Source organism: Onychomys torridus, chromosome 1 (assembly GCF_903995425.1).
Source record: "Onychomys torridus chromosome 1, mOncTor1.1, whole genome shotgun sequence".
Lineage (NCBI taxonomy): Eukaryota > Metazoa > Chordata > Mammalia > Rodentia > Cricetidae > Onychomys > Onychomys torridus.
Window position 1 is genome coordinate 120,601,048 of NC_050443.1, and position 20,976 is coordinate 120,622,023.

The 20,976-nt window shown below is 46.9% G+C and overlaps 1 protein-coding gene and 1 long non-coding RNA gene across 2 annotated transcripts in view; both read right to left on the bottom strand.

Moving 5' to 3' along the window:
• Nucleotides 1–914: 914 nt before the first annotated feature.
• The window catches only part of LOC118570036, a 94,390-nt gene continuing 74,328 nt past the window's right edge, over nt 915–20,976 (bottom strand). Inside the window, exon 6 of the long non-coding RNA XR_004943114.1 lies at nt 915–1,564. This is a non-coding gene — a long non-coding RNA (uncharacterized LOC118570036). The remainder of the gene's footprint in view (nt 1,565–20,976) is intronic.
• On the bottom strand, nt 1,922–2,728 carry Ascl2 (achaete-scute family bHLH transcription factor 2). The gene is given in 3 exon segments (XM_036168389.1): nt 1,922–2,372; nt 2,374–2,556; nt 2,558–2,728. Coding segments are annotated over 3 exon segments (585 nt in total). The 3' UTR covers nt 1,922–2,141.

Genomic DNA, 20,976 nt, shown 5'->3' on the forward strand with positions numbered 1-20,976 from the left:
TCTATGTTGTCCTCCAAGGCAGGTCCACTCCGTCCTGCAGCCCCAAGCCGTAGCTGGGCTGACCCCAGCTGAGCCTGATCCTAATCAAAGCAGCTGAAAAACTTTGACCCAAGTTAGATTCAACTTTGGCACTGGCTTTAGGGTTCTGGGTCCTGTGGGGGAAGAAGGGATCCTGCCATCGTACTGACACAGATGACCTTGTATACAGCCTTCTGTAGGGCCACCAAAGGTACATGGAAGACATCTGCTCCATGGCACAGCCCTTCCCGCTTCCCACAGCTCCAACGGTTGTGCTCCAACCACGCCCTCCTGAAGAAAGGGATGCTTGAAGCACCCTAAAACCACCTGGGATCCCCTCAGCCCCTCCCAAACCCCTGCAATAAAAGGGAGCTTTGGACACGCGGAGACTTCAAAGCTACAGAGGTTCAGGGTCAAAGGTGGAGCTGGGTAATATTTTAGCAATCACAGCCTGCTTCCCTGGGCTAGGGAACGTGGGTGGGGAGTCCTTGGGAAGCTTCCAGGCCTTCCTTGCTCACTACAGAATCTTGCCATTGCAGTAGAGAGCTATCTGCAGGGCCCGACTGTGGCCACTAGCCCTAGCAGCCAGCACAGGAGCCTAGCACATGCTGGCTGCCGGCTCATGCACAGGTTTTCCAACCCCTCCCCTAAAACCTGGAAGATAGGTTTAGACTCGGTACCATTTACAAACTAGGCAATTTGCCAAGGGCCACCCAGCTGGTAAGGAAGAGAGAGGCCTGGGCCTAGAGATGCCCACAGTCCAGAGATGAGAAGTCAATGGTTCACACACCTCAAACTACTTTCAGCCTAGCACCCTGCATTTGCCCCTCTCACACAGCCCTGCAGGGCAGACACTGGCTCACAGACACCTGCATGAAAGCCCTTGTCCTCCAAGGTGTCTGAATTGCTTTGCCCTCTGTGGGGAGATGGCAAGAGTAGGCACTCACACCTATGCATGAGCCCGTGCAATGTGGGGCACGAGAGGTCTCAAGCACGACTATCCACACAGGCCTAGCCCTCACCTAGGAAACAGGGAGGAGACGGTACCCACACCAATGAAAAAAACTTTTATAGAATAGTACACTTTACACAGCAGGTTTCCCACACTGGCCAAACATCAGCGCCAGGCTGGGCTTCAGAAGAGGAACAGTGCAGCCAGGCATCTTGCCCTCAGGGCCTGGCTGGTCCAAACTTTGGCCAGGTTGGAAAGTTCTAGACAGTGGGGGTGAGGGGCAGAGACAATCTTTATTGTGCTCCAAGCCTAAGGATCCTTTGTACAAAAATAAGTCTTCATATTTTCAGTAGAGTCCCTCCAGCAGTTCAGGTGAATTCGTAAAAAATAGATTGTCATTGTAAAATCCTTTCTCCTGAGAAATCTCCAAGTCCTTGTGCCACACAGACTGGGAGATGGAAGGTTCATTCCGCGGGGTGGAGGCCCAGGTGAGGTCAGCAATTGGTTTTTGGTCAAGTTGCACTAGACAGCACCGGTCCAGGCTCCATGGGCAAGAAGAGCGGGTCTGTCCACCAGGAGGCAACAGGGATGCGGCTGTGAAGAGGACAGAATGCGTTAATGTGTGCGGACAGCGCCCCACCTCCAAAAGCGCAGCAGGCAGTTTCGTTTGCTTGGTTAGTTTTGGAGTCTCAGTTCGTGGGTGCCTCGATCCGCTCGGAGGCGCCTATGGGGGCGGGGCGCACGCTCAGAGCCGGCCCGCGGTGACTCAGGGGCCCGCTCCCGCCGACTCATTCGGCACCCCGGCCCAAGACGCGATTTGCAATGCAAACTCACCCCGCCTCTAGCACTAGACTCGGCCGGGCTCTGTCGGCACTGGGACTTCGCCGGCCCGGCCCTGAGGCCGCTCCCCTCCTTTAGCCTCCCCCTCCCCCACCCTCAGCAGAACCCAGAGAGGAAGTTTTGCAATCCCGGACAAACAAACGCTGGTCTTGCTCAGGCTTGAAAAAGGTTGAGGAAAAATGAAGCGTGCGAGAAATCTTAGTGATCGCCCCGGCCGAGCCTTGGCTGCAATGGGTCCCAGTGGCGCGAAGCGCCAGGCCCGCCCACCACGTGTCTCCTTTACTGCCTCTCCTCCCGACGCCCTGGAATTTACCTTAGAGGGGTTGGGTACTCAGTAGCCCCCTAACCAGCTGGAAAAGTCGAGCAGCTCGCGCTGCATGGGACTCAGCTCCCCCTCACAGCCGCTGTCCTCTGATGAGTAGGTGGAGCGCGGGGAACCAGGCTCCAAGCTGCCCCTGCCATCCGGGGATGAAGAGGCGCAAGACAGCGACGCAGTGGCGGGGGAGGCGGCAGGAGGCGCGCGGGCAGCCAATTGCCCAGTGGCCGGTGTTAGGAGCCCCCTCGGCAAGCGCAGCGCGCACCACCTCGTGCTCCACAAGCCGCCGCTGCAGCGCGCCAACACATTCTACCGTGGAGCGCAGCGTCTCCACCTTACTCAGCTTCTTGCTGGCGCCGCCGTGCGGCACGTGCTGCTGCAGCGCCTGGAAGCCCAAGTTGACCAGCTTCACACGGTTGCGTTCACGCTCTGTTGCGGGGTGCCATGGCCGCCGAGCCGCCCCCGGCTTCAGTCGCTCCAGATTGGTGGCTGTGGCGGCTGCAGCGCAGCAGTTCCGTGGATGGGGGTCTCCGCCGGGTAGTGCAGGTTCCAGCGACTCCAGGCAGGGCGGGCATGAGTCGGGGCAGCGCGCCGCCATCCATCAAGCTCGCATTCAGCCCTCGGGCACCTGCTAGGAGTTTCTGGGTGCCACAGGAAAAGTGCCCGCGAGGAACCGGGTTCGGTGGGAAGCGAACGGTCTCACCTCCACCGGTCTCAGGCAGGGCACTGCTGCAGGATTTCCTAGGACACCAGTCGCTGCCTTTCTGGAGCCCTAGGACCCCTTGTTGTACAAGGGCCAAGAGTAAGGAAGCTTGGTACGCTCGTGTCCCACGCGTGCGGTCAGACCTCCCCTAGTCTCCCTGTGCGCGGCTCAGGCGGCTCCTTTTAAAATGTATAGATAACCCTCCTCCGCCTGCCGCCGCCTCCTTTCTCACGCCCTCCTTCCTTCGCCTCGCCCTCCCGCCACGCTTCACCCTCCCCCCGCTGGCGTACACATTCTGCAAAACTGACACCGAGAGCCCCCACCTCCACCTCTCTGGGGTGCAGTTCTCAGGCTACTGCGCCCCCATGCTCCGGGCAGGTGCTTAGTGAGTCCTCGACAAGTCCTAGAGTACAAATCCCAGACTGTGCTCCTTAAATCCCACAACCCCAGGGGCTGTCAAAGGGTATGAGTGTAATCTCCAGGCATCCATATCCACCCTGGTGCTCAGCACTCAAGTCCCAATGACTACCAGGTCTCTGCACACCTAGAATGCATGGCCGGGTGAGGAACACCACCAGCCTTTGCAGTGGCCAAGAAGTAGGTGAGCGCGACCGCCCCCCTCTTCCCCGCGCGCGTACGCGCACCCCCCAGGGCACACGCGCCACGAACCCGCTCCCACGTCCCTCCCCCTGGCGGAGGAGGCGGGAGCCAGAGTCTCGGCCAATCTGGGATCGTCCGTATGGCCAATGACAGCTGGCGCGGTCCTATGCCGGGCCAGGAGGAAGCGTACGCCTGGCGCGTGGCTCCGGAGCTGGGGAGTGTCTCAAATAAAGATCCACGCCCACTCCGCCCCACCCTGCTCCTCCTCCCGGACTCGAGTGTCCATGAACTGCTGGTGCACACCTGTCCTCCTCTCAGTGTGAGGAGGGCTTGATGAATGGTTCAGACTTGTCTCGGGAAATCTCATGTTCCCCAGACACCTTGTTCCCATTCCGTCCCTCATGCACACCCCCCATGCCTTTGTGGTTTCAAGGAGCCTCAGGACCCGCTGCCCTAACCTGAGGGGATACAATCAAGCCAACTCTAACCCCTCCTTTCTCAAGCTCACTCTCATCTGCATCTTACAGCCAGCTCTCCAAGTCTGGGTCTCTATTCCCGATGTCCAATGTCCCTCCCTAATCTAGCCAGACTAGTTCTCGTTCAGTTCCTGGGCTTTTTGCTCAGCGATACTTCTCAGGATTCCAGCGGGCCTCTCAGTCCCATCCTTCCCCTGAGGCCGAGGATGGAGGGAGAATTGAAGGGGCAGGGAAATGCACTGGTCTTGGAAAAGTCTCAGTCCTACCCCACTGTCCCGGAACTGTGTGCCCTCAGGGTCATACCAAGTCCAGTATTCCCAAAAAGGACAAGGTACTCCTGAGCTAAGACCTACAGTGTTGAAGCAGTCTATCAGGCAGGTCTGGATGCCTGGAGTTACTTCATATATATATATATATATATATATATATGTATATATGTGTGTGTGTGTGTGTGTGTGTGTGTACATATATATGTGTGTATGTACACACACACACACACACATGATTGAGGGAGGTCTGCGGGACTCAGGGCCTCTCTCTGCTTCCACACTGCCAGGGAACGTTTACCACCAGGATCCATTGGGGCTCTATCTTCCTAAACAAGCCTTATGACCTTCACGCCGTGTGGGGGAAGTGAGCTGTGAGTATCGACTGCCTGGGTGCCTGCTCAGCGCACCTGAATGAGGCAAGTCACCTCTCTGTCTTGTGGAGCAATCCAAGTAGAAGCAGAAATTGGGCTGGGGAGGGTGTTCAGTGGCAAAAGTGCTTGCTCTGCAAGTGTGAGGATCTCAGTTCAAATCCTCAGAACCCATAGAAAGCCAAGATGTGAAGCAAAGAACAGGAGAATCCCTGTGAATTCCCAGGCCAACTAGCTCCATGAATGCAAAAATGAACAACAGACTCTATCTCAAATGGGCTGGAAGGGGAGGCCAAACACCTGAGATATCCTCCAAACCCCATAGGCATTGTGGCATGCACCATCACACACAAAAGTATGCACACACATACAAAAATAAATGGAAGCAGATTGTATCCTGGCTCCTGGACAAACCTTGATCTGCAGACCCTCCCAGTTCAGAGGTCACTGCTGTCCTGCCTGCCTCCCTGCCTTTCCCTGGGTTTTTGTTTACTTTTCCTTAATTTTGGGAGGGAGGGGGGATAGGGCCTCCTGTAGCCTAGGCTAGCACCTAGTTCACTATGTAGCTAAGGATGATCTTGCACTTCTGGAACTTCTTATCCTTTTTCTTTTATCTCCAGAGTGCTGGGTTTACAGGCATGTACCACCACACCCATTGTATGTGATGCCAGGGATTGAACCCAAGGCTCTCTGTACATGTTTATTTATTTATTTATTTATTTATTTATTTATTTATTTATTTATTTATTTATTTATTATTGTATGCATATGAGTGTTTGCCTGCATGTGTGTCTGTTCAACATGTACATGCCTAGTGCCCACAAAGGTCAGAAGAAAGTGTCAGATCTCCTGGAACTGTGATTACAGATGGTTGTGAGTCACCATGTGGGTGCTGGGAATCTGACCCATGTGCTCTTAACCACTGAGCCATTTCTTCTCACCCCTCCTCCCTGATTCCCTCTTGGCAAGCTCAAAATGACAAGAGATGTCCTTCACCCTACACCATCAAGTGAAGGCTGCAGAGCCAGGGGACAGTCCCAGGGCCCTGCCCTGGTGGTGAAGCGCCATGCAGGTTATTGTTCTTGAGACTCTGTGGGACTGTAGTCATGGCTCTGCTGATATGTTCAAGCGTTGTTCATCTTGGGACTGTGGAGGACAGCAGCTGGCCCTAGTCATCTACCTGGCCTTCACCTAGATTTTTTTTTTAATTAAAATTTAATTTTTTGAGAATTTCATACATGAGAGCTGTGTTTATATCATTTCCACCCCTTCCTCTTCCCACTCCAACTCCTCCCTTGTCTGCCTCACTCCCTCTCAAACCTGTGACCTCTCCTTTAACTATTAGTTTAATACACACACACACACACACACACACACACACACACACACACACCCTACTGAATACATAGTGCTGCCCATATGTGTTTAGGACTGGGCACTTGGAATCAATAACCTACCAGGGAGCTCACCCCTGGAGAAAATGGATTCTTCCTCCTTCAGAGCTTTAACTGATTGTTGTTCTTCAGCTAGGGGTGGAGTCCTGTGAAAGTTCCCCCATTCACACTGGTATTTGTCCATTGGTGATATCATTTTTCAGTTCTTGTATAGTCAGCCATATGGCTCAGATTTCCTGGGTATAGCTTTTTGGTCATATATAGAAGACATAATCTAGAAGTAGACTTCCTGATCCTCTGACCCTTATAATCTTTCTGCCCCTTCTTACTCCATGTTTCCTGAGTCTTTAGTGTAGGGATTGCCTTATAAATGTGTCAGCTGGGGTGGGCAATCCACAGTCAGTTGTTATCTGCATTTTGAACATTTGTGGATTTCTGTAATGGTCTCCATCTGATGTAAAAAGAAGCTTCTTTGATGAGGACTAAGCTACATTTAACCTGTAAACACAAGGACAAATATTTAGAATGCAGCTAGAGAGTATACTGATTTAAGAAAGTGGCTGTAGCAGGCTCTCTTCTAGCATCCATGACTTCACCAGCCACAGGTAGTTGGCTAGGTTTATAGAACCAGGTATGAATTCCCTAATATTGATCAAGCCACAGATCCAATTAGGCAGTTGTTGGTTACTACCAAGATGTACCACTATTGCATCTCTGAGGATATCTTTCTGGGCTGGTTGTTGTTGTTCAGAGGCTTTGTAGTTTCTCCATCTAGCGTGCTGTCCACAGCTGGTTTTTGGCTCTCAGAGCAGAGCTTGCAAGACTCCTTAAGACTCAGGACTCCTAGGAGAGAGTCTCTGTTCAGACTCACAGTCCTTTTAGAGGTCCCATCATGTTTCCTTCCTCCCAGGCTGGCATCTATCCTACTTTGTAACAAGTCTTTCTCTGTCCCACCAGCCAGCTCCCAAATAATAACACAGAGACTTCTTATTAATTATGAAAGCTCAACCTTAGCTTAGGCTAGCTCTCAACTAGCTCTTATAATTTAACCCATTTCTATTAATCTACATTCTACCACATGTTTTTTTAACCTCTTCTCCATTTCTGTATGTGTGACTTATTGCTAGTTTCCTGGTATCTCTCTCATGCTTAGATTCATCTCCTACTTCCCCTCTCTCTCTGCCTGGAAGAAGTCCCACCTATACCCCCTGCCTAGCTACTAGCTATTCTTTATTTTTTTAGCTCTTTAATCCAATCACAGCAAGATATCTTCACATGGTATACAAAAAAATCCCATAATATTTCTCCTTTTTTTTAAATAAAAAGGAAAGGTTTTTAACTCTAACATAATGAAACTATATACAAAGGACAATAATCAGGTAAGAATTACATTTACAATGTCTAGTCTATCTGTATTTGGCAAATTCAGAGAAAATATTCCATTATCTATCCTATCTTGGTGAGTCAAAAGTTTTGTACCTAATTTACTTTCTATACTAACTTGTATTACCAACCTAAAACTATCTTTTTAGACCTCAAAATATTTTCTTAGATAAACAACTTAAGCGTTTATGTCTTTCAACCTTATATTCTTTATGTCTTTTGTGAGTTTCTTTTCTGAATTTGGTAACAAGGAAAACTGTAACTATAACTATTTAGTCTTTAACTCCACTGAAGACCTGAGAAGGATATAATATTATCTGCATAAACAGAAAGTGTAGAGCAAGCAACTTCCAAAACTAAGAAACAACAGAGATATCTAATCACCCCAAGGTTCCTCTACTACGTTGGAGGATCCATCTTCGGCCTGGGCCTAGAGTATCTGACAGACTTTTCTGTGAAGCAGGAATTTGAAGGACTGTCCTATCTTGTCTTGGCAAAGTTCAGCAATTGCCTTCTTTCATGTCCTGCTTGTCTAAATTGGCCAGCATTCTGTTATCAGTCAAGGCAAAGGCAGTTTCTTTGCCCAGTGGCTAACTTTGCCACAAATGAAAGCAAACTCCATATGGAGGTTCTTCAATGCTCTTCATCCTCTTTTGAAGTAAACTGGTGCTGCCAGAAGCAGATGTGTCTCACTGTCATGAAAAGCCTTATGTTATTAAAACATTTTAAATGCCATGTTCTGTGGTCTTTGAAGTATTTGATGACCATCTATTTAATATATATCTCTGATCTTAAAACCATATCTAACATGACTGTAAATTTGCTTGTTATAGATGATGAACTACTAATCTGTCTTTCTTTATTATCCTAAATAGCTTCAAGGACTAGAACTTTACATTACATTTTTAAATGAGTTGCATAGGTACAAAACCTTAAACAAGAAATAGAAACATATATATAGTATATATAACAAAAATAACCTTAAATTTGTATCAATATATAAAAATCCATAGCAATGCAAATATTTGAGACTAGTGGTTGTTCAAAAGTAGATTCAACAATCCACCCTTTTATCCCACCATTTTTATACTATATCTCCCTCTTTTCCCTTTCAGAAAGAGATCCTTGGATTTAATGTTTTCTTGCTCAGCTTTTTCCCTGACCATGACCAACAACAATGTGTAACTGATAGTTTTTTTAGCAGCACTCTTACCCCCAAGGAAAAGGCACGAAACATGACAGAATCCACTAACAAGAGTTTTATCAAGACAAACAAAAAGGGATAGATGTGATCAGGCCTGTGGAAGGACATGTGAAAAAGAGCCAGGAACACGGGGACCATCTTATAAAGGCCAGAACGCACCTGTGCACATGGCCCATGTGGCTATTCCAAGCATGCGCATAGACCACGTGATCACATCCGTAACCATGTAGCCATGGGGCATGGAGGACGTTGTATGACCCGGAAATGACTAGGTGGAGATGACTAAATTTCCTGCAGGGCATGCATGACCATGGGGGCGTGGTTGGAATTCCTATCAGTAACCAATCTCCCTAAACAATGATAAACATCCATAATCAATTGAATGACCAAAAGTCACCCACCCCACCTCTTGGGATTGTGGGCATCATGTTCTCTAGACTGCTTCCTGTTGTCTGGGAGTGACAGCATCTTTGGGGGATCCTGAAAAAATTGGAATAAAGGTCAAGTCCTGAGAGAGCTAGCAGTTTTTTTGGTTTTGTTTTTTTTGTTTTGTTTTTTTTTTTTTTTTACATAGTCTCTGTGTGATGGAATAGTGTAGAGCTTATCTGAAGTTTTGGCTGGAGTAGTATGTGAGGCTTGACCACTTCAGCTCATAGCTTTGAAGTTTTCCTGGATGCAGAATTTTGAGGAAACTGCAACAGAGGCATTCTGTGAGGCTGGATCACCTGGGCTACTTTATTGGTGTCTGATTTTTTTTTCCTAAAAACACAAACTTTTAAAGGTAACATACACACACATACATCTGCATTAACACAAGTATCAAATGTGTAGTGTGCACAAGTCAGTTAAAGATGATGTTTTGTCTTATTTGTGAGCAGGTAAAAAGCATCTGTTTTTGTAAGTCTGTTTGGACTGAATAACCAAACCTCTATACACGCCATATGAAAGGATGGCATATAATAACAAGTCATGAGGACTCTGTATCCAATAAGATGTATCATGTCTCATCCAATCTTAGAGCTCTTCCTATGCAGAGGTGTGGAGGTATTGTATTCCCTAAAACATTGTGCACCCTAATAAACTTATTTGGGGTCAGAGAACAGCCACAATATTAAACATGAGGATAGGCAGTGGTAGCACACGCCTTTAGTCCTAGCATTCCAGAGGCAGAAATCTATCTATTCAAGGATACAGCCAAGCATGGTGACTCACGCCTTTAATTCCAGAAAGCGAGCCTTTAATCCCAGGGAGTGATGGTAAAAAGCAGAAAGCATTTGGCTGGTTAAGCAGTTAGGCTTTGGAGAAGCACAGTTCAGATAAGATTCATTCTGGATAAGGACACAGAGGCTTCCAGTCTAAGGAAACAGGATCAGCTGAGGAACTGGCTAGGTGAGGTAGCTGTGGCTTGTTCTGCTTCTCTGATCTTCCAGCATTCACCCCAATACCTGGCCTCAGATTTGATTTTATTAATAAGACCATTTAAGATTCCTGTTACACAGAGGTATCACCATACACGTCACCTGCCTTGTAGTCTTTCCAAAGTCTTCCTCCCTCACGTCTGTAACCAAGATCCTCAGGAAGTCTCCCCTGGTCAAATCTGATCTCTATTAACTTTGGAGGAATCCATAGTTTTTCCTTTCATGTGGGGGGAAAAAAAGGCATAGCTTCTCCCCTAAAGCAACGTATTTCCCAACTTCCATTCTGAAGCCCACCTTTAAAGTATGCAGGCTGGTTTAATTCAGCATTCCCTTCCACAATCCAATGTCTCTCAGCAGCTGCCGTTCCCTCATCAGCACTTAAGAAATTCAAAGTCAACAAAGCACCATACAGGATCCAGACACCCTGTGTACTTCCTATCCTTATGTGGCCTTTTAATTTTTTGTATTACTTTACTCTTTCTTTAAAGACATGACTTTATTATTTTTAAACTACTTTTTTCTATGACTGCCTCCACTCATTTTCTCTTCTTTCTTTAGTGCCTGAGTACATTTTTAAACATACTTTACCTTTTTAGAGGTTTTCTGTGTCTGGACCTGGCTTTACTCAGCAGTGTTCTCAGACTGGGTGAGACAAATCTTAAACTGTCTTGTCTGCTGTCTTAGCACATGTGGCTGGCACACGACACTGTGGCTGGCTCCAGCCCGCAGGCAGTGGCCAGTAGCCATTCCTCTGTGCACCGAGCACTGGGCCGCCTGAGAGATTGCAGGTCTAGGAAGCCACGTCCAGCTCCTGTCCAGAACTTTCCTTAGCTTTCTCAGGCCTGTTTGGATAGTCAAGCCTCCTCATTGGACATATGTAGATGAATTTTTCTTTGGGCTGCCAGCTCCCAAATAATGACACAGAGACTTAATTATGAAAGCTTGGCCTTAGCTTAGGCTTGTTCTCAACTAGCTCTTATAACTTAAATTAACCCATTTCTATTCATCTATATTCTACCATGTGGCTTTTTTTTTCCCATACTACTACTCCATTTCTGTACATCTGACTTGTTCTGAATCTCCTGGTATTTCTCTCACACCTAGATTCGTTTCCTATTTCATCTCTTTCTGCCTAGAAGACCTGCCCATACCCTCTTCCTGGCTATTGGCTGTTAGGTTCTTTATTAAACCAATTACGGCAATACATCTTCACACAGTGTATGAATATCCCACAAGACTCCTATCAAGCCAGTGTCTCATCCCACCCAGCACCTTTCTGACCTCTGCCACCCCATCCTCATCCTGGCCTTCTCACTTTCTGCAGCTTCTTCCTCAGCTTCAAGGTGACATTTCACTAGGAAATGGTGTCTTCCTAGGTTCCCCCTCATTTCTTAACCTCATTGACCCATACCCTCTGACCTCTGGCTTCTGCCAGCCTTCAACACAGGGCAGTTCTCTTGTTCTGCAAGCAGTTCTCTCCTGGACATGTGAGTCTCATGTTTCTCTCTTGTAGGACCCTGGCTCTATCTTCATCCATGTAGTCTCCATGTTGGATGTTTTGAAACAGCCAAATGTCCAACAGACAAATGGATGGATGAAGCATGAGCTGACCCCAAAGGGACTATCACTCAGCCAAGAGAAGAGACCAAACACTGGTGGGCACCATAGTGTTGGTAGAGATGAGTGAATGAAGGAGAGCAAAATCAAATACCACGTATTATATGACTTTGTTTACAAGAAACGTCCAGAATAGGACAACCCCTAGAGACAGAAACAGACACAGGGACAAGAATGAGGGCGAGGTGGTGACTACAGGGTATGGATTCCCTTTCAATCACAATACTCTACAGAGTAGGGAAATGGCTCGGCGCATAAAGTGTTTGCCATGCAAGCACAGAGGCCTGAATTTGAGTTCCCAGAACCCATGCAAAGCCTGGCATGGGAATGCATCACAGTCTTGCTGTGATGAGCTGGGTGATGGAAAGGAGAGTCACTGGAAACTCAAGGCCATCTGGCTGAGAATAGACAGTTGTGAACAGTGATGAACCTTGTCCAGAAAGGCGGAACTCAAGGACTGACCCTCAAGGGAATCTGATCCTCACACGTGCTATGGCACACACATGCATACAGGCTGACTCTGCTGAAGCTTACATGCTGTGAATGAATGGTTCAATGAATTGTGTGGCATGTAACTATGCTCAGAAGACAGCTGGAAGACTTTGATATGGCATGTGCCTCGCTGTCTCCTCGGTGCCTCTCCTTTGCAGTGGTCTTCTGTTCCTGGCTTGTGTGACTTCTCTTGAGTCTCTATTCTTGAGCTCTCAGGTAGGGGCAGGACAGCTTTTTCGAAGAACCTGGTGGCAAATCTATCTTGCTTTGCAGGCTACATAGTCAGTGTCATGTGCCCTGAATTGCTAGTGAACAAATGCTACCACAGACATTAAAAAAACAAAAACAAACAAAAAAACAAAAAAACCACCAAGAGTGAATGTTTCCCAGCAAAAGGACAGCCACTGCATCTGGAACTTCAGGTCCTGTTTATGCATTACAAAAAGTTATTTTGGTTTTGGTGTGTGTGTGTGTGTGTGTGTGTGTTGTGTGTGTGTGTGTGTGTGTGTGTGTGTGTGTGTGTACATGTTTATGTGGGTATGGGTATACATGTGTGTGGGATACATGTGCACTGTGTGTACAAGAACACATGGCAGCCAGTAGACAACTTCAGGTGTTGTGGCACCTATGTTTTTTGTTTGTTTGTTTGTTTGTTTGTTTGTTTGTTTGTTTTGAGACAAGGCCTCTCACTGGCTTTTATCAGGTGGCTGACTGGTCAGCAAGTCCCAGGGATCCTCTTGTCTCTGCCTTCCCTGGAATTGCAAGCAGTTAGCAAGCCTAGCTTTTTTATATAGATTCTGAAGTTCAAACTCAGGTCCTCACATCCAGCAAGGTTAAATCTCAGGTAGCCTAAATACTGACCTATTAAACCACATAAATATTTTTTAATTTTAAAAGTCCAGTATTTATCTTATTTTATGGTATGGGTGATTTGCCTTCAAATGTATATCTATGTATACATATATGCACCTTATTAGTATGGTACCTACAGAGGCAAGGACAGGGCCTCAGAATTTCTGGAACTGGAGTGGTTGTGAGCCTCTATATGGATGCTGGGAACTGAACCTAGGTCCTCTGCAAGGGCAACAAGTGTTCTTAACTACTGAGCAATCTCTTCCACCCCTCTAGCCTTGGGACAGTACTACATACAGCAGGTAAAGGTCCTAATGCAAGCTACAATTTCTATCCATGTGACATGGGGACTGAGCCTCAGTCCACCACAGCTTCCCAAACTGAATTCATAGTAGGCTTATCTTATACTTCTTTCCCCTCAGTCCATGTCCCTCCTAGGTCCTCTCCACATAGATGTCTCCACAGCCATAACAGGTCAGCCACATGGGTACCATCCTCTTTCCCCATAGTCGTTTACCTGTGACCTGGCATCTTCTCCAGCTGGATTTCCACCTTGCCCTTGGAAGTTGACCTTTGACTACTCTGATCTCCTGAGTGTGGAGTTCGCCTCCCACTGACTGAGCTCTACCTCCAAGCAGGGACAGCCTGGCCAAACCCAGTCAGATCAGGCCCAGGCCTTGGGATTCAGTCTCAGCTTTCCACATGCTGCATTGAGAGCCATCTGCCTGTATGGCCCCCATGCCACTCCATTCCATCCCCTTGGGAATGGTGCAAACACAGCCATCCCTCAACAACTGTCATTTCCTCATCAGTGGGCTCTGTGACACTCAGAGAGCAATGGAGCCTACACAAACCATCCACAGGTCTCATGGAATAAAAGGGGAAACTCTCCAAGGCTTTGCTGGCGAGTGAGAAGCAAAGGATCAGCTAGTTCAACACAGACTGCCTACCGTTGTGACACCCTGAGATCTCACTGAGGCCTTGGACAGACAGCTTGGTTCTAGGCCATGCCCTGGAAGTGGACACCATTCAGAAGAAGCCACTCAGCCTGATGGCAGAGAATAGCTGGCCCCTGTCAACTCATCAGACATCAAACCATGAGGGAAGCTTCAATATCCACAACAGCAGATATTCTCCAGGGATGTTCCTGTGCACAGCAAGACAACCTGGAAAGGAAGTATCCCAAGCATGGTGGCAAATGCAATAAAAAGGCTGAAAGATGCTGGGCGGTGGTGGCGCACACCTGTAATCCCAGCACTCGGGAGGCAGAGGCAGGTGGATCTCTGTGAGTTCAAGGACAGCCTGGTCTACAAAGCGAGACAGCCTCCAAAGCTACAGAGAAACCCTGCCTCAAAAAAAAAAAAAAAAAAAAAAAAAGGCCAAAAGGAAGATCCAGGTGACATGTGGCTCTCTCTAAAGTCAAAGAGTAATCAGGAGGAAGGGCTGGATAGAGGGTTCAGTCAATAAAGAGTCTGCCATGCAGGCATGATCCCCAAGGCCTTCACAGATTCCGGGTGTGGTGGTATGCTTGTAATCCCAGTACTGGAGAAGCAGAGACAGGTGGATCCCTGGAGTTTGTTGGCCCTAGGTCCCAGAGAGATCAAGCTCAAAAAACCCAAAGTGGACAGCTCCTGAGAAACAACACCTGAGGTTGACTTCTGGTCTCTATGCACACATGCATGCACACACACAAACACACACACAAACACATATACACATATACATACAAACATGCATAGACATATACACATATGTCTATGCATATACACACAAACATAAACATTCATACACATACACATAAGCATACCAACATGCATGTACATATATATACATACACAAACATAAACATACACACACACACACACACACACACACACACACACACACACACGTGCACACAAGAAAAGCCAAGAGGGTATCCACAGCCTGAATGAAGGTGGTGTGGTGAGAGCAAGGCCTATGAAGCCCTGTAGAGATTTGACTTCACCATAAGAGGATTCTTTACAAAACAGGAAAGACAGGATGGAAATGAACAACACGTTTGACTCTAGAACATCAAGAAAGATTAAAAAAAAAAAAAACCCTGGATAATTAGTGATCAGGGAAAGTCAGCAAGATAGTGAATCATTCTTAGCACCTGCATGGCCGCTCTCAACCATCTAGAACTTCAGTTCAGGGGGGTCTGATGCCCTCTTCTGTCCTGTTTGAGTACTACACTCACATGGTATATGTTCAAACACACACACACACACACACACACACACACACACACACACAATACACAGATCTATCTATCTATATACTTATATGTATATATAAGTAAACACACACACACACATATAACAAAAGACAGAAGATCACTGCTGGAGAATGGCTCACTACTTAAGAGTATATACTGCTTTTCTAGAGGACCGGGGTTCAGTCCCCAGCACCTACATCAGGTGGCTCACAAACCTGTACTCCAACTCTAGGGGATCTGACACCCAGTTTTGGCAACCATATGCAGATGCATATACACATGTAGACATGTATAACATAAAATAAATACTTTAAAAGTTTAAGTCATGAGCTGGGTACCAGGAAAGGACCTCCACATAACTCCCAAAGACAAAAACTCAAAACTGTTTTTTTTCCCTTGTGTTATTGGTGCTTATCACGTATGTTGATCATTTCACACCTCCACTGCACTCTTTCCACTCCTCATTTCTTCCTCTTCTCAAACAGCTTCCCTTCTACATTTGTCTTCTTCTTGTTGTTGTTTTTCGAGATAGGGTTTCTCTGTGTAGCTTTACACCTTTCCTGGATCTCCCTCTGTAGACCAGGCTGGCCTCGAACTCACAGAGATCCACCTGCCTCTGCCTCCCGAGCTGGGATTAAAGGCATGTGCCACTACCTGCTAGCCTGCCGTTCTTTTTAAATCTAGATTCCACATATGAGGAAACATGCAGTGTTTGGCAGTCTGAGCCTGGCTTACTTTACTAAGAGCAACAATCCCCATTCCCACCCATTTTCCTGCAGATGACATAATCTCACACTTTCTGGCTGAATAACACTCTATTCTGTATATAGACCACATTTTCTTTATGTGTTTATCAATCATGGAGCATCTAGGCCGATCAATAACTGCTGCTGTGAACAGTGCAACAATGCACATGGGCTCGTGAGTATCTGTGGTTTGCTAGCTTGGAGTCCTGTCCATAAGCACCAGGAGCGGCATAGCTGGGTCAGGCTTTGGAGGGAATGGCCATTCTGATTTCCATAGCAGCTGCATTAGTGCATTAGTCCTACCAGGATTTGTTGGTAGAAAAACAGATTTTGTGGGTGTGCATTGCATGTTCATGTGTGTGCATATGTGTGATGGGTGCATGTGTGTGCATGTGTAGGTCAGAGGTTGGGTGTCTTCCTCAATCACTCTCCACTGGATATCTTTGAGACAGGGACTCTCACTGAGCCTGGAGTTCTTCCAAGCTAGGCTACCCTCCCAGCAACTCCCCAGGGATCCCATTGGCCCTACCTGGCTGGCACTGGGTTAGTAGCCTGTACACGGGTGTTGAGGATTGAACTCTGGTCCTTATGCTTGAGCTTTATTGACTGAGACAGCTTCACAGACCAAAAACTGATTGTGAATGAATGAATGACTTTTTTTGAGACTGGATCTTTCTGTGTAGCCCAGGATGGCCTGCAACTGGCTATGAAGACCAGCTGTTCTCAAACTCACAGAGAGCACCTGCTTTTGCCTTCCAAGTAACGGGATTAAAGGCATGTGTCACCACCCTTGCCCCCAAACCAATTTTTAAAAAATCAATAAAACAAGCTTTAATTTTTTTCCCATAATGGAGATGGAACCAAGGGCCTCTTGGCATGTCAAGCAAGCATTCTGCCTCAAAGCAACATACCTCCAAAACAAGTCTTACCAAAATAAGAAGATACTCTTGTTTTAGTTTTTATTTTGCTTTTTGAGAGAGTCTAAGTATATAGCCCAGGTTAACCTCAAACTTGTTATGTAGGCCAGGCTGGTCTTGAAATCATGCTCCTTTTGTGTCAGCCTTCCAACTGCTGGGATCACACACACATTCCATCAGGCCCTGCTGACACATACTTTAAAATAATAGGAATAATGGGGCTGGGGTATATATTGGTGGTAAAATCACATGCTCATTGGGCTTCAAGACCTGGGTTCAATCTCCAGAAGCCCAAATATCAACAAAACATTAGAAAAACACCAGAAACAGGAATATCAACAAGTATAAAGGCAAAAAATATTTTAAGTTGGAGGAAGAGTTTCCATTAATAACTAAGATAAAGTTATAGGGACAGAATAGAACCTCCCCTTTCCTAAAACAGAAACAACCAATTCAGAAAGCCACAAAAGATGGTGTCTCATGAGATGGGCAGCCAGTGGAGGGCCTGGTGATGCCCTCCTCCTACGGAGAGACTCTCCCTGCTGTGGTGGTCCAGGAGTCACCAGAGTCAAGCATGTCAAGGCTTCTGTGGGAAGGAGTCAGAGGCTGAGCAAGGGTCATGCTGAGGACTCAGTTCAGAGCCCAGCTCTCATTTGGGCTGTCCATCAGCCATAGCAGGGGGCCACATAACTCAGAAAGCATTAGGTGTTGTGTGTGGACTTTAGGAGTAAAGGACGTTACCCTAAATGAGCATCACTCAAGTCCTTCCAAACCCCAAAACATCAAAGTGTAACTCCACACTGCAACTCAGTCATGCCCAGGACAGAGCTGGGAACCAGAAACACAAAAAAATACCTGGGGCCAAAAGGCCTAAAACTTGGCCTGACGATGACTCAGCATGGAAAGGTACTCACCATGCAAGTCTGATTGATGACCTGAGTTCAGTCCCTGGGAGCCAGAGTGGAAAGAGGAGAGTCAGTTCCTGAAAGCTGTCCTCTGACCTCCTCGGGCATGCTGTGCAATGTATGCAAGTGCACCTGCACACGCTCATGCATGCACACCACACCACACACACACACACACACACACACACACACACACACACACACACGGGGTGGGGGTGTGGAAATGAAATCAATATTGAAAAGAAGAAGATGGGGCTAGAGGCATAACTTAGTGGTTAAGAACAGCTACTGCTCTTTCAGAGGAGCACAGGTCAGTTCCCTGCACCCATGTTGAGTAGCTCACAACTTCCTATAACTCCAGCTCCAGGGGGTCCAATGTCCTCTTCTGTCCTTTGTGGGCACTCACATGTACATGTGAATACACACACATACACACACACATACACACACACACGTACACACACACACGTGCGCACATACCCTATCTTAAACAAATATTTTTAAATTTTAAGTTACAATGTCTGGTACCCAACTGTCTTAATAACTTTTCTCATTGCTGTGACTAAACACCAGGCAAAAAGAACTATGGGGGGGGGGGCAGACACTTCACATCTCCCCAGGAATAGTGTCACAAAACAGGTCACAGGCAAGGCCAGCAAAATGTTCCTGTGGCTGAGTTCCCAATGCTGAATGTCAAGGGGAAGCACAGGAGGAAGTCACAAGAGCAGAAGACATGCCCGGGAGTTGTGGAGACAAGAACAGCAGCATCTGGGATAGAAAATGCATCAGTGGCGAACTGGATGCTGTGGAAGGGAAGGCTTGTGACGTGAGCACAGAAGTGAGTCCCATCCAGAGGGCAGCACAGACAAGGTGAGGAGAAGCACACATCTAATACATATGGGAGCTTGAGAACGAGAAATGAGACAGAAAAACACCTGGAGAAAAAACAACTGAAAATTTCCAAATTTGATAAAAATCATAAGCCTACAAATCCAGAAAGCTCAGCAAAACCTAAGAACAAAGAAAATACATCACGATCATATTATGTGAAACCAGGAAAGGAAAAAAACATTCTTAGTCAGAGGAAAATGATACATATGCATACATGCAGAAAAAATAATTTGTATGCAGAGACACCAAAAGGAGATGACACAATACTGGCACATCTGTTCACAGCAGTATTTCTCAAAACAGCCAAGGGGTGGAGGAAGTCCACATCCACTATTGGTGGGGGCGTGAATGGATAAGCACAATGTAGTCGGCCATTCTTAAACATGAAGGAGAGGATGGGATGGAGAGATGGCTCAGTAGCTGCGGCTCTTGCAGAAGACAGGCATTAGGTTTGAAACTTCCACATGATGGACCCCAGCTCTCTGTTGTTCTGGTTACACAAGATCTGATGACCTCTTCTGGCCTCTGTGGGCAATTCATGGACATGGTGCACAGACATACATGGAGGCAAAACACCCATATACAAAAAAAGAAATACCCCACTTTTTAAATGGAGAGGGCAGTGAGATGGCTCACTAGGTAAACTGCGCCTGCCACCAAACCTGACAATCTGAATTAGATACCAGGGGCCCACATAGTGGGAGAAGAGAACCAATTCCTATAAGTTGACCTTTGACCTCCACATGTGTGTTGTTGCCATCACCTCCCACCCTACCCCCTGCCAACCAATCAGTCAATATAGTTATTAAAAGTGAAGGAGATCTGGAGATGTGGCTCAGTTTGATAGCATGTTCACCTGGCAAGCACAAAGCCCTGGCACCCCATAAACCAGGCATGGAACTCATGCCATCATCCCAGCACTCAGAAGATGGAGAAGTCCAAGGTCACCCTTGGCTACATAGTGAGTTCAAGGCCAGCCTGGGATATGTTAATCCTTGTTGGAAGGAAGGAAGGGAGGGAGGGAGGGAGGGAGGGAGGGAGGGAGGGAGGGAGGGAGAGAGGAAAGAAGGAAGGAAGGAAAGAAGGAAGGAAAGAAGGAAGGAAGGAAGGAAGGAAGGAAGGAAGGAAGGAAGGAAGGAAGGAAGGAAGGAAGGACATTTTAGCCAGATGTGGTGATGCATACCTGAAACCCAGCACATAGGAGGCCAGGCAAGAGGATTAGAAGTTTGAGACCAGCCTCGTCTACATAGTGAGACAGAAGAAAGAAGAGAAAAGAAAAATGTGGAAAATTCATAGGCTTTGAGGACATGATATTAGATGCAATAAATTAGTCACAAAAAGACAGGTGTTGGGGCTGGAGAGATGGCTCAGTGGTTAAAAGTGCTTGTTACTTTTCCAGAGGATCCAAGTTTGACTCCTAGAACCTTTTAAAATAGCCCATAACTGCCTGCCTAGCTCCATGGGGGACTAGAACTCTCTTTTGGCTTCTTCAGGCACCAGCAACACACTCACAAACACACACACACACACACACACACACACGCACACGCACACGCACACGCACACGCACACGCACACGCACACATGTGCACACTTCAAAACAGATTTTTAAAAAGATTTATTTTTATTTTTTCCATAAAATAAACTTTAGAAAATAAAAAGGGAAGGTACTGAATGACTCAGTCTCTATGAGGTTCCTGGAGCCATCACATTCTTGGACACCTAAGGTAGGATGATGGGTATCAGATACTTGCCTTATTTCTGTGCCCAAATGTCTGGTAAAAAGCAACTTAAGAAAGGAAGTGTTTATCTGGCTCACAGATTAAGGTCATAGTGCATCAATGGGGAGAAGACATTGCAAGCAGGAGGCAGGTGGATCTTTGTGAGTTCAAAGCCAGCCTGGTCTACAGAGCTAGTTCTAGGACAGCCAGGGCTACACAAAGAAACTCTGTCTCGAAAAACCAAAGCCAAGGGCTAGTAGCTGGTCACATTGCATCAACGTCAGGAAGCAGAAAGATGAATGCTGGTGTGCAGCTCACTTCCCTTCTTATTCTTTGTGGAGCTCCAGACACAGGATGGTGCCATCACATTCAGGGTGGACCTTCCTTCATCAGTTAAACATCTCTAGAAACAACCTCACAGACCCACAGACACACAGACGAGTGTCTCCTGGGTGATTCTACTCTGTCACATTGATAGAGTAATCAAAGTAATCATTACAATAGGTGTGGTGGGGTAGGGGCTGGCAGGAGGATTTGTAGCCCAGGCTTTAATGGAACAAAACTTTGGAAGCTGAAGACACTCTGGAGTTGGATGGTTGTGATAACTGCACAGCAATGTGAATTTGTTTGTTTGTTTTTGCTCCTGAACTCTGCA